The sequence below is a fragment of the Cupressus sempervirens genome, chromosome 5, assembly GCF_028749045.1.
Source record: "Cupressus sempervirens isolate cs-2001-9-10 chromosome 5, ASM2874904v1, whole genome shotgun sequence".
Classification (NCBI taxonomy): domain Eukaryota; kingdom Viridiplantae; phylum Streptophyta; class Pinopsida; order Cupressales; family Cupressaceae; genus Cupressus; species Cupressus sempervirens.
The window spans coordinates 850,761,375-850,774,179 of NC_143122.1; the positions used below are offsets into that span (position 1 = coordinate 850,761,375).

The 12,805-nt window shown below is 36.4% G+C and overlaps 1 protein-coding gene across 1 annotated transcript; it reads right to left on the minus strand.

Moving 5' to 3' along the window:
* Positions 1-1,470: 1,470 nt before the first annotated feature.
* Positions 1,471-10,627, minus strand: LOC149558583 (lipase-like PAD4). The gene is made up of 4 exons (XM_089832751.1): positions 10,413-10,627; positions 9,039-9,363; positions 7,105-7,839; positions 1,471-2,388 (listed from the first exon to the last, which is right to left on the minus strand). The coding sequence occupies exons 1-4, from the start codon at positions 10,439-10,441 to the stop codon at positions 1,591-1,593; spliced, it is 1,887 nt and encodes a 628-aa protein (XP_089688877.1). The 5' UTR covers positions 10,442-10,627; the 3' UTR covers positions 1,471-1,590.
* Between the last annotated feature and the right edge of the window lie 2,178 nt (positions 10,628-12,805).

The window sequence follows — 12,805 nt, forward strand, 5'->3', positions numbered from 1 at the left end:
CATCTAGTTTGCCTTTCAATTAGGTGAACTTGAAAAGAGATCTCCTAGTCTTAAAAAACTGACATATAATGTGTGAAAGGCACAGCAGAATTAAATTAGATACCCTACATTTCTAAATCTTTATTTACTGATTATATATAAATATTACAAGTATTGACATATTCTGTAATTTACTTATTTAATATGTTTTAGACCCAACATTTACAATATTGATAATGCCTTGAACTAAGCCATATGACACAAACGAGCCTTTAGAAAAGAGCTGCTTGAATCTACAGATTGTTGCTTAAACATGTGCATGTTTAACTATGCATATTATTTATCTTTAGGTTTTCTTCTCCTCTTCTTATTTGTCGGTTTTCTGCTCTTTGCCCTCCAGCTTCACCATCTAGTTGGTCAAAAGAGTTTACAATTTACCACGTTTTCATTCTGCTGAAGAACTATAAAAATAGATTTACCAGCGTTCTCAATCACTTTCATTAATTGTGAAAACTATCATTACTATTTAAAAATTCACTTTCTAATCAAATCCATTCAGAAATTGTAAGCGCGGGCACCAAATACCTCAAATTGAGTGATTAAAAGACATTTTATCTGCATCTCTCATGTCATTGTTAAATATGCACAAATTAGCACTTCTCTTGTTACGAGAATGTCAAGTACACAATATGCATCAAACATCATCTTATTATTGTTGGATAAATTTATACATCGATTTACAGACCTAGTTTATCAATTAGTCAAGACAAGGTCATAAATCTTTAGAGCAAGCCCCACTATGCTTTCCAGTGCAAACCCCAGTTTGGATGTGGGTGAACAAATGCAAGTGAACCCTGGAGTGAGGATAATGATGGAGGGAACTACACCAAGGAGAAGACAATTTTGTTTCAATTTCAGCAAACAAATGAGTCTCGAGTCCTAACAATGTTATGCATATGGATGGGGCCTGAGAGTTTTCTTGCAAGGCGCAAAGTCGCAGAGTCCACTCTCTTTGGTCCACTTCGTAATGGTAGGCATATCGTATCAGCCTCTCCAATCACATTAAAAAATTTATCAGACACACTGTAGTTTATAAGAGAGTCCGGCCGATAATAGGTTTCCGCTTCATTTTTTTTTAAGGCATCAAGGCATATTAATGCACTAGAATGGAAGTCCAAATGAAATCATAAATGGACCACAGTTCCATCAACACAAATAATTACATTCAAGGGTATGGATATGAAATCATTTTTCGATTCCCTAGCTAACCAAATGTGACCAAAAATCGTTGGTATTGTACACAGAGACAACTTATGCTCGTAGCATGTTAATCCATCCTAAGGGAGGGCCATCTCAGTGGTATGGAATATGATGGTTTTATCCTTCCATGCCTAAACATCTTATTCTCATTACTATAGATTGTGGAAGCATTAAACTTCTCAAAGAGACAACTTATGAACCAGGAAAACGAAAAGAGATACATTTAACAACTTGAAACAAAATTTGAATAGCTTTATTGCTGTTCACCCTGAAAATACTTCAATAAACAAAATGAAAATACGAGTTAAACAATCTTAATGTCAAAATAAGAACAGGTTCTTTCTTCTAACCTTATAACTTCCAACCCTGACTTTCCATAAAAGTGAACAAATCACGGTTTGAATGAAGTTGAAGATGTGTGAATTGTTGCCACCACTTCATGAAGCTACTTCCCTGCAAGAAAACCTCTACAGAGATACTGTGATCTTTGATCATCCTCCACACATAGTCTTCAAAGTTCACAAGATTTTCTTTCAATTGGGCTTTCATGACTTCGTCTTTCTCTTGTGGAAATCTTTTTAGAACTTTACAAGCCTCTTCTAAATGAGCCCAAAAGCAGGAGTCCTCAGTCAATGATGCAAACTTTGTGCGAGAATTTCTAACTTTTGTAACTCTTTCAATTCTAGTTTGATCTTTATCATGGAGCCATTTCTCAAGAACTATATGACGATTTGGTCTGGTCCCATCTGCAAGATAGCTTCCATGATCTTTGTGGAGACGATAGAAGTCTGCAATGTCCAGGGGTTCCACAAGTTTTCTGTATGCGGTGCCAGCATTGATCCATTTGTTTTGGAATTGAAAGTCGCCGGGCAATAAATGATTCTTCACCTTCTCAATAATGTCATTCCAGAATATTTCCAGAGATATTCTAGTCAAATTTGCACGAAATTCTTTCCTGTCAAGATCACCAAGAGATTTTATAGCATCATAGTAGCCAACACCATTGGCCTTACACATCACTTTGTACCATTCCATCTCCGCCATATAACTTTGGTACTTGCTCAACTCATAATTTAGTTTCTCAATGTTCAGAACATGTCTCTTTTTCAAATATCCAGCTTCTCTGAGGGCAATAAATGCACTATTATTCTGTTTAAACAGCAAAAATCGTTACTTTAAGTGTCTGAAAAATGTCATCAGCAAACAGCATTGGGAGACTAGATCAAACAAAACTAAGAAATTTATCATGGCTATAAAAGTAATTGGCAAACTGGAACAAATAGTATATCAACTGAATCATTTCTGAGACTTGTAGGAGACATACTTCATCTCTCTAGCCTTTGCCTCAAACTAAAGCTTAACATAAAGACATCTGACAGTAGAATACTCATTTTTCATATTTTAGAGTGGATTTAATCATGAAGGAAATTCTGTAGTTAAGTGCATTCGAGCTGGAGTGGTGTTGAGATAGATGACCTCCTGGGAAGTCCCAGTGCTGTTACAAACGTAAATGGCAGAATACTTGATTAATTAAACAGAGATCATAACGATCTATATATACAAAAAGGAGGGTCGAATAGAATAGAAACATTCTATTCTAGACTACACCTAAATATTAGAAACATTTTAATATTTACAAAGATACAATAGTGAGCATTAAAAAGAAACATAAAGATTATTCTAATACCCCCCCTTAATGCTCAATCTATTTACTACACCAATAGATCCCCTAAATTTAACAAACTTGTCAGGACCAAAGGGTTTTGTAAAAATATCTACTGGTTGCTCTGAAGTAGGGACATAGAGTAACTAAATAGATCCATCTTCTATTAATTGTCGGATATAATGGCAATGAAGCTCTATGTGCTTTGTTCGTTCATGAAACATTGGGTTCTTGGCAAGTTCGAGTACTCCCTAATTGTCTGAAAATAAAGAAGTTGGACTTGCTTGAGGAATATGCATATCTACAAGCATTTGACAGAGCCAAACAACTTCACAAGCTGCCTTGACAGCTCCTCTATATTTTGCTTCTATAGAGGAGAGTGCATGTGCCTGTTGCTTCTTACTGGTCCAGATAACTGTTGCAGATCCGATACTGAACACATAGCCAGAAGTAGATTTTCCGTCATCAACTGAGCCCACCCAATCGAAATCGGTGAATCCACTGAGCTAAGGGGTAGCACTCCTTGTGTAAAGAAGACCATAATTTGAAGTACCATGTACATAGCGCAACACACATTTCGCTGCAATCCAATGATCAGTCATGTAATTCACCATTGAGAAAAGCACTCTTCACATCCATCTGATGAACTTTCCAACCACACTGAGCTGCAATGGCAAGAAGGCGAATAGTGCTCATCTTGGCTATCGAGGCAAAGGTCTCCTCATAGTCAATGCCTTCGCATTGGGTGAATCCTTGAGCAACAAGTTTGGCTTTGTATTTGTCCAAGGTACCATCTGCATGCTACTTGACCTTATAGACCCATTTACAGCTAATGGGTTTCTTCCTAGGAGGGAGATCTGAAAGAACCCAGGTGTGATTCTTTTGAAAACTTTGAAGCTCAGCATCCATTGCCTGTTCCCATTCTGGAATTCCTTTGGCCTCTGCATATGTCTGGAGCTCAGGGATACTGTGGATGTTGGCCATAAGAGCAACATTAACTGTGTTGTGCTAAATCTTCTTATTTCTGGAGGTTCTACCCTCAATGAGTTCATCAGGACGAAGATCACTAATCATTTGAGCCCACCATTTTGGCCGAAGAGTAGAGGAGCCAATATCAAATGTTGTCGAAATAGCTGGATGAGGACCAGGACCAGGAGCTGTATTATCTGGAGGTGGCTAAGGTGATGTATTAGTAGCATCAGATAACTCATATAAAATAGAAGGACCCAAGTCAGAGATTACTGAAGACTAAATCTCAGAATGCAGCAGGGAGGCAGAGAGCTGAAATGGTCCGAGTTCCTCATCAAACACAACATCACGACTGAAGATTAAACGATCAGTGTTTAGATCAATCAGTCTGTAGGCCTTATGTGTGTGACTGTATCCTCTAAACATGAGTTTCTAGCTTTTGGAATCCAACTTAGTGAGTTTGGCATCAGGAAACCACACATATGCTAGAGAGCCAAAAACTTTCAAATGGTTGATCCTAGGTTTACAACTAGACCAGGCTTCCTCAAGAGTCTTATGGTTAACTACAAGAGTGGGTGACCAATTAAGAAGGTAGACAGCTGTGGATATTGCTTCTGTCTAATATTTTCTGAGAACATTTCTATGTTCTAGCATAGCCCTAGCCATTTCTGTGATGGTACGATTTCAACACTCTCCAACACCGTTTTGCTGAGGGGTGCGAGGTGTGATGAACTAACGTCTAATGCCATGAGTAGTACAGAAGGCAGAGAAAGCAAAAGAACAGAATTCCCCCCCATTATCAGTCCTAAGAGTACGGATGGGGGAACCAGACTCTTTTTCTACTAGGGCTTTAAACTGCTGAAATACAAGAAAAGCATCTGATTTTTGCTTAAGAAAATATATCCAAATTTTGCGACTGAAATCATCCACAAAGAGTAAGAAGTACCTATTCCCAGTAACAGGAGTATTCATAGGACCACATACATCAGTATGGACCAACTGGAGCACTTTAGATGCCCGCCATGATTCACCATCCTTAAATGGTGTCCTATGTTGCTTCCCTACTTGGCAAGCTCCACAAACGTGATGGCTCTGGGTCTAGATATCAGGTAGGTCATGGACTAAATTATCCCGAGCAAGTTGTGCTAGATATTGAATGTTCAAGTGACCGTATCATTGATGCCAGAGGCTACTGAGAGCAGATGATTTTGCGATGAAGGCACGCTCAAGGGAATCGCCTAAATCTACAAGCCTATAAATACCATGATCTTCAAGACCGACAACAAGTGTAGTGCGAGAAGCACGATCAATAATCGAACACTTATTTCCACTGAAAACGACATCCATCCAAGGGGAGTGCTTTATAATCTAACTAACAGACAAAAGATTGTGTTTCAAGCTAGGAACATAACATGCATTTAGGAACATGAGTCTTCTTCCTCCGGACTAAATCTGAACATTGCCCTTGCTGACAATATTGTATTCTTCGCTGCCTCCAAAGATTACTGAGTCAGAATAGGGAGTGAATTCAACAAACCAATCACGCCTGTGACTGAAATGTCAAGAGGTACCAGAATCTATGTACCAGGCAGAAGATTTTACATGATCTATAGATATGCTGGCCATAAAGGCATGGTAGATAGATTCTTTCTGCTCTGAGTGTTGGGCAGCATTGGCTTGCTTTTGATGTTGCTGATTAAGATGCTCATAGTATGTGAATATCTTAAAGGGCACAAACTTCGAGGTGATAAAATGAAAGACTCAAAAGAATCGGAGAAGTACCCGGAAGAGGGCTCGAAAAACCTAGAAATAAAATACTGTCAGAATCCGAATCCGCTGGCTCGAAAATTGAGGCACAAGAATCGACGCACCCACGAAAATCTGATGAAGACCCATTTGAGATCTCAAAAAACCCACCAAGAATATGTAATCAAAAAAAAATTTCGAGGTCAAAAAATAGGGTTTCGAAGAAAACCCTAGTCGACAGCTATAGAGGTCGATATTTGCATAAAAATGGCGGATTGCTTGAAAAAAACGGCCGATTCTGCTTCCCAGCACATGATTATAGATTGAGACGTTGCTTAAAAACAATCTATGACCTCCAAATAATGGTAGATGTGTCTTTTAAAAAACCAGAGTCGTCAGACACGAGTTGAAAAAAAAACTGCGCAAGTGTAGGATTGAAGACGTGATTTGTTCTCTCAGTCGCGAGTTGAAGAAAAGGAACTAGACAACCCAGATACAGCAGCTGAAAACCTGATCTGTCCAGTGGATTTTACTAATCTGATGTAAGCAGAGAGATTGCCAAAAACGGACGCGATTTTGGGATATGATTTTCAGACAAACCCAAATTCGGAATTTGCAAACAGACCTAAATTCGGGATTTTTTCTTTAGGCCGAAAACCCTAGGCGGGTTTCTCACAACGAACACCAAGAAATGCACAGAATAATTTTGAAAAATTTATGCACTAATAATTTCAAAAGAAATTATATATTTTCTAAATAATAATGTATTAGGTTCTGATACCATGTTACAAACGTAAATGGCAGAATACTTGATTAATTAAACAGAGATCATAACGATCTATATATACAAAAAGGAGAGTCGAATAGAATAGAAACATTCTATTCTAGACTACACCTAAATATTAGAAACATTCTAATATTTACAGAGATACAATAATGAGCATTAAAAAGAAACATAAAGATTATTCTAATAAGTGCTTCACCTCTATGAGCAACGCCTAAATCTTACAAGTACTAAGTGTTCTATTCATTGTTGTGAGGGATAGGTTTGTGTAAACCACTACTCATTAAATATGGGTCAATGAATTTGACGCAAAAACTACACAATTAAATTCTGATTGCAATATCACAAATATCTCTTATCATATTTCATATGCTTTTGCTAATTTTCGTGACAGAAAGTTTGAGTTTCTAAGTGTTCACTTGACAAAAACTCAGAAATTGTAAAGGATACAAAGAGTGGGTTTAATTCTGACAGTAGGAAGTTTCTAAGTGTTCGCTTGACAAAACTCAGAAATTGTAAAGGATACAAAGAGTGGGTTTAATTCTGACAGTAGGAAGCTCCCTAGAAAGAAATATATAAGAATATGAATTTCTATATAAAGAATATACAAGAATATCAATTTCTATATAATTGGTTTTATTTTGAACATAAAACATGATTCGATGTCAATATGATTTATACAAAAGATAAGGAGTAAGGTTACCTGAGCCCCAACACCCATTGCTTCCAGTTCCATAGCTGTTCCCATCTCAAAGGAGGATTCTGAGATGAAGTTTCCAACTTTTGCGGCATTTTTAATTAGGGATTGAGTGACCCTTTCCAACATTTTGTTATAACCGAGATGCTCCGTCATGCATGCGCCTGTAACAAAAGACTTCTTCTCTGTGCTTTGCATGGTAAGATGGAGCATTTTCCAGATAGCTTCAGGGTCCTCAATACAGGATGCACTTTCAGTCGAACAGAACATGTAAGTACCGGATGGTCTATATGGGCTTCTATGACCGGATTCTCCCTGGTAATTGTTTGCTATTGTTGAAGTGCATTGTAAGACTTTGTTAAAGAGAGGCTTGCAAGCTTTTTGAATAGAAGGTTGTGATGCAGTAACAGAATCAGTGCTCAGCATTGTCCGCCAAGTAGGCACAATTGCATTCAAAGGCTCAGAAATTGATTCAAATGGTGCGAGCAGCATCCTAGGAACAATGTCATACTTGGAAACCAAGTGACAAAATTTGCTCGACCAATTTTCACGGTCAAGTGCTTCCCCAAGCCTTGCATCTCCCACCAAGGGAGAACCAAATGTAATGCAAAACGGAGAGACATGGCTCACCTTCTCCCTCTTTCCCAGGAGCCAGAGCATGGCCAGAGTTGCAACTGCACCTCCTATGGAATGACCCACAAATATAATGGCTTCCTTGCTTTTCTTCAAAACTTCCTGCATCTGATGGAACAAACAAGTCAGCACGCAACAAAATTATTATGGATCGGTTCTTAGGTATCTTCTAAATGAAACAGAATAATTGTATTACTGATGAAACTTACAATACTAGGGCAGAACAACACGAAACAGTATTGAGGTCACAACAATTTGGGCCTATTTGAATCTACAAACATTGTGAGCTCTATTAACATTAGGGTTTAAACTTGGATGCTTTGCATTGTGGTGCTCCTCTCAACAGCATTAACACAGCCTGAGCCACTGGCAGTTGATTTGATTTTTAGTGTTATTTACAGTTGATTTGAGAAACTACTCGCCACAGGCCAAAAGGTTTCAACATCCCGGTTTTGGGGTTTCAACATCCCGGTTTTGGGACGGCCTACAGCTTAAGTTGTTGAATTGTATGCACAAACATTTCAGTATCATTGAGGGGAAAAGTATCAATTACCATCTATGTTTTTATTATCATATATTATATATTAAAGGTTGCAAATCAAAGTTTATTAGAAAATTTAAAATTAGAAATAGAAAATTTAAAATTAAAAAAAAAAGAGGGGTAAAAATTTATTAAGACAGAAAGGATTACAACAAGGAACACTGTTCTGATGAACAAGTTCATCAAATTCTCGTAACAGTTCATGAAAAAATGTTAGTGATTAGATCAATTGTACAAGTTTATCAGTACCTATAATGTGTGATTATTAAGACATTTGTGCAAGAGTATTGGATCAAATGTACAACACTTTTGATAATAGAACAATAAGAAATATGTTTCAGACAGCATTCTGAAATGACCACGTATTGACCCTGGCATATAATAGATACTACACCTATAAGCCAAGACAATAGCTATAAGCAATTAAGACACATACTAACCCAGCTAAAAGTAATCATTCAAATCTGATGTACCATTTTAAATACATGAATACACGAACTAATAGTGAGAATCATCGTCATTTAGAATTTGCACTTCTGTAGTTTTGATCTCTGCTATGGATAAGGTCTATTATTTTTGGATAAATCCTCAGCTTAAGAAGATTCAAAATATTTAAACTAAAGGATATCAGAGAAGAGGGAAAAAACAACACATTAGTGACAAGCGCAGGTGGATGTAAAAAAACTAAGTTTTGAGAAATAAATAAGAGTTATACATCACAAAAGAACTACACTGCATAGTTAAATAAATTGAAAGGTATAAATACCTGGGCTTCAAAATCCGAATATCGCAGGATATGCAGGAATCGGTTGAGGGCTCCCTCATAAACCATGGCCGGCCTATCATCATTACCCTTGAGGCAGGCAGAGAAAACATCGGTCTCAATCTGGATAATGCACTCTCCATATCCGCCATCTCTGACAATGGTATCTTCTTCACTGAATGAAGGGAAACTCACATATACCACACCTTCATACTTGTTAAAAAGAAAGTCTAAGTTAAGCTTACAAACACTGAGTATCTCTCTCCAAGCCTGGTTCGGGATCCCAGACAAAATTAAAAAATCCGCATTCACCTTACCAACTGCGAACCTGTTACAACAATTCTACAAATTAGCGTCATTAGGGAACTTGAAAACCCCGATTCTTTTCAACTTAAAACCCCTTCTCAAATAGTAAATTGGTACTTTTCTGGTTTAAAAAATCCACTCAAAAGTCCCAAAAAGAAATTAGTGCCAGTTTTCCACGGTATATGGACTACTCAAAAGACTCTTTCCGAATCAACCCAATTTGTCTTGAATAAAATCCGTAAACATTTCGATAGAAATTGACAATATAATCTAGAAAAAGTTCAAACAATTTCAACATGGACTGTTCACACTGAAAACTGTGGAAATTCATTGTATATATTCAGAGAGAATGTTTGGAAACTATTAGACCTGGTTAAAACCCATTTAAAAGCTTAAAACAAAGTTAGCATTTTCCACAGTTCAGTAGTATTCAAAAGATTGCTTCTACTGTGTATGTTTTTAATGTTTAGAATATTCAGCAATTCATTATCAAGAAGAATAAGATTGTGAAAAATTGAATTACAGATATGTTGACTTAGTGGTCAGCATCTTCTTAGAGAATCATGACATGGCTTAACTGTCTTTTATGATTCAGGTTAAATCTACAGAGCATTGACAGTTTATACCTTTGATGCAACTAGGTCATGGGTTCGAATCTCCTTTCAATAAGCTGGGTGCTGACAAAGAAATGATTGACTTGGTGATAAATGCCTCCTTAAAAATTCATGACATGGATATCAGACATTGAGCAGAGGAGAGGAATATAAAGCCTAAATCTGGAGGAAGTGATCAGACAAAAAGTAAAAGAGTTGTGATTCGAACCCTAAATTTAAAACCCCGAGAGTAATTCATTCGAAAAGCAATCGTTTAGATAATTAGAAAAAACAATACTTTTATAATTGTCGTAGTGACCAACAAAAATTGCAATCGCTAAAGCTAATATCTAGCTCTCATTAGACCTAATATTACAAAGTCTAGCAATTCCTGCAAATTAGCAAATAAGCAATTGTTTTGCACAGAAGGGTCTCGAAACTTGTAACCCAAAATCAGATTTCAAAAGTGTTTACTTACTCTGGTGGGCTAGGCGAATCTAACTCCATACTTTTAAAACCTGCAACTTTCCTCGCCTGAAGATAGCGGACATTTGAGTTCTGTAGAGAATGCCTTTACCAATCAATGGGTGTTGCCCAGTAAAACAGAATCTAAGAAATGCAGGAAGTAAAAGAAAAGTCTCCTGACAATGTCAGCAAGGGAAGGGAGAGCGAACATGCGAATCTGATCAATTCGCACACTTCAACTATGCAATTTTAGTTAAAAGTCAAACAAATTCAAAAGAAAGAATGTTCTTGGAAGCTACATGGAAAAGGCTCTGAAACCTCGTGCCACAAAATGACACGCAATTTCATTCCTTGCTTGTCAAATCACCAGTCATAAAGAATTGGAATAATTTTTTCGGGTTCCCGTGATTAGCCTAAAATAAATAAGCAATAAGACAACGACACAGTAATTTTCTGATACAGAGAACTGTTCAAGGAAAAAAAAAGCAAGCACACAACATTATGGCTTTGTTTTAAGACCTTCTGTTCGTTGGTTTGGATAAGCAATTCCGTCATCATTGTTATTAAATTTTTATTTTAGCAATTAATGTATTTCTAAATATTATTCATGTACGAGAATGTTAATAAAATAGGACAAAATGTGTTGAAGCTGTATCTGTTATTAAAAATTCTTTATAGTATGTATTAAACAATGTTATATTTTATGGTCTTCTAATCTTTTTTAATGTTATTAATTTAACTACACGTCTCTCTAGAAAAATAAATTATTTACTAATCAATTAATTCTAAATATAATTAGATGTAAAGAATCTTTAAGAGATAAACGTAAGGATTGTATGTATGAATAAAGATTTATACATCTTAATATTTTATTTATTGTATTTATTTGTTCGTTAACTATGAAAGGGGGTTTTATGAAAAATAGAGTTGGAGTTGCTTGTTATTTTTAGCAATAGTTTAAAAGAAAGTGGTCTCATGAATTTTGTAGTCTAGTTGAGTTAAAAAATTTCAACTTTGATATTCAAGAAAGTTTCCCACCAAAATCATTTTTAGGAAAATCTTGAAATTAAATATTTGACAAATAGTAAAAACATTCATAAGCTTTGGGACATTTTCTAGCTCTGCCCCTTTTCCACCCACTTGCTAAAAAGTACAATCACCTATTTTCAAGGAGAAGATTCCAAATAATCTTGCAACCAAAAAAATGTATTGCTTAGTTGTTATAGGACCACCCTCTTTCTCTCAAATAGAGCTTAGGCCCCCCTAATGGGACCATGCCTAAGAGATTTTTCTATGTAAATTTATTTAGAGATTTATGTGAAAAATATTGGGTCAAAGTTTTATATTATTGAAGTAATCAATAAAATTCCTAAGAAGACATTCTTGCCAAACAAACTCTATTATATTAACATATCACCAATTTACCAATATGAAATTGTAATATTGAAATTTGTATATCAATTTCAATTTTCCTTTAGCCTTATGTTTATTTTGAAATAATGGCATGATACATTTACGCACAAAGTTGAGGTTATTTTGCTGCCCTTTTTCTCATCCCTACACGCACACGCACATGCGCGCGCGCACACACACACACACACACACACACACACACACACACACTCGCGCGTGCGCACACACACACCCTTTTTTGTGTCTCACTTTTGGCCTATTATGCTCTTTAGGTGCACATTTTGACCATGTATACACCCTTTGTTAATAATTGACCTAAGAATTTTTCTATTTGGGGTTTCCATGTGGGAAGGAAATGTTTAGGAGGTATTTAGTTGGTGAAAATTAGGATCTAGAATAAATGAACTAATATAAATCAACCTTTCCAACTAAACATTAGACCACAAAACCAGCCAAGGGGTTGTGTTTAGTTGTTGTCCCTGAGGAAGAGCCAAGCAAAGGGTCTTCATTGAAGGGGCAATACAATGCCATGTGGGTTCATATTAGAGGGGTTTGAAATAAACAAAAAAGGGAAATATATCTAAATAAGCCTAGGAGGAATTTGGGGGGGAAGAGGGCGGGGTGGGGGGGGAGTAATTGGCAGGTGTTTATTTAGGAAAACAAGTGTTAGGGAGTATTGGGTGGGTATTTGAGGGGGTGACAAAAATGGAGTTTAGGGTATTTTTTATTAAATAGGGGGTGTTGTAGAGCATATTAAAGAAACAACAAAACCATTAATGGTCTTTTTTTGACCCAAGCTTAATTCAAATTCCTTAACCTCCTAAGTGAGTTATCTAGAAATATTAAATCCACAAGACTCACAATTTGGTTATCAGGCAATGACATTTCAAGTGCAACTCATCCACATTTCTAGGTAAGGAAGCAAGCTTCTTTTAATCCCAATATTATATTTTATAACCTTATCTATTTCAATCATTGCCTCTTCCTTTGTAG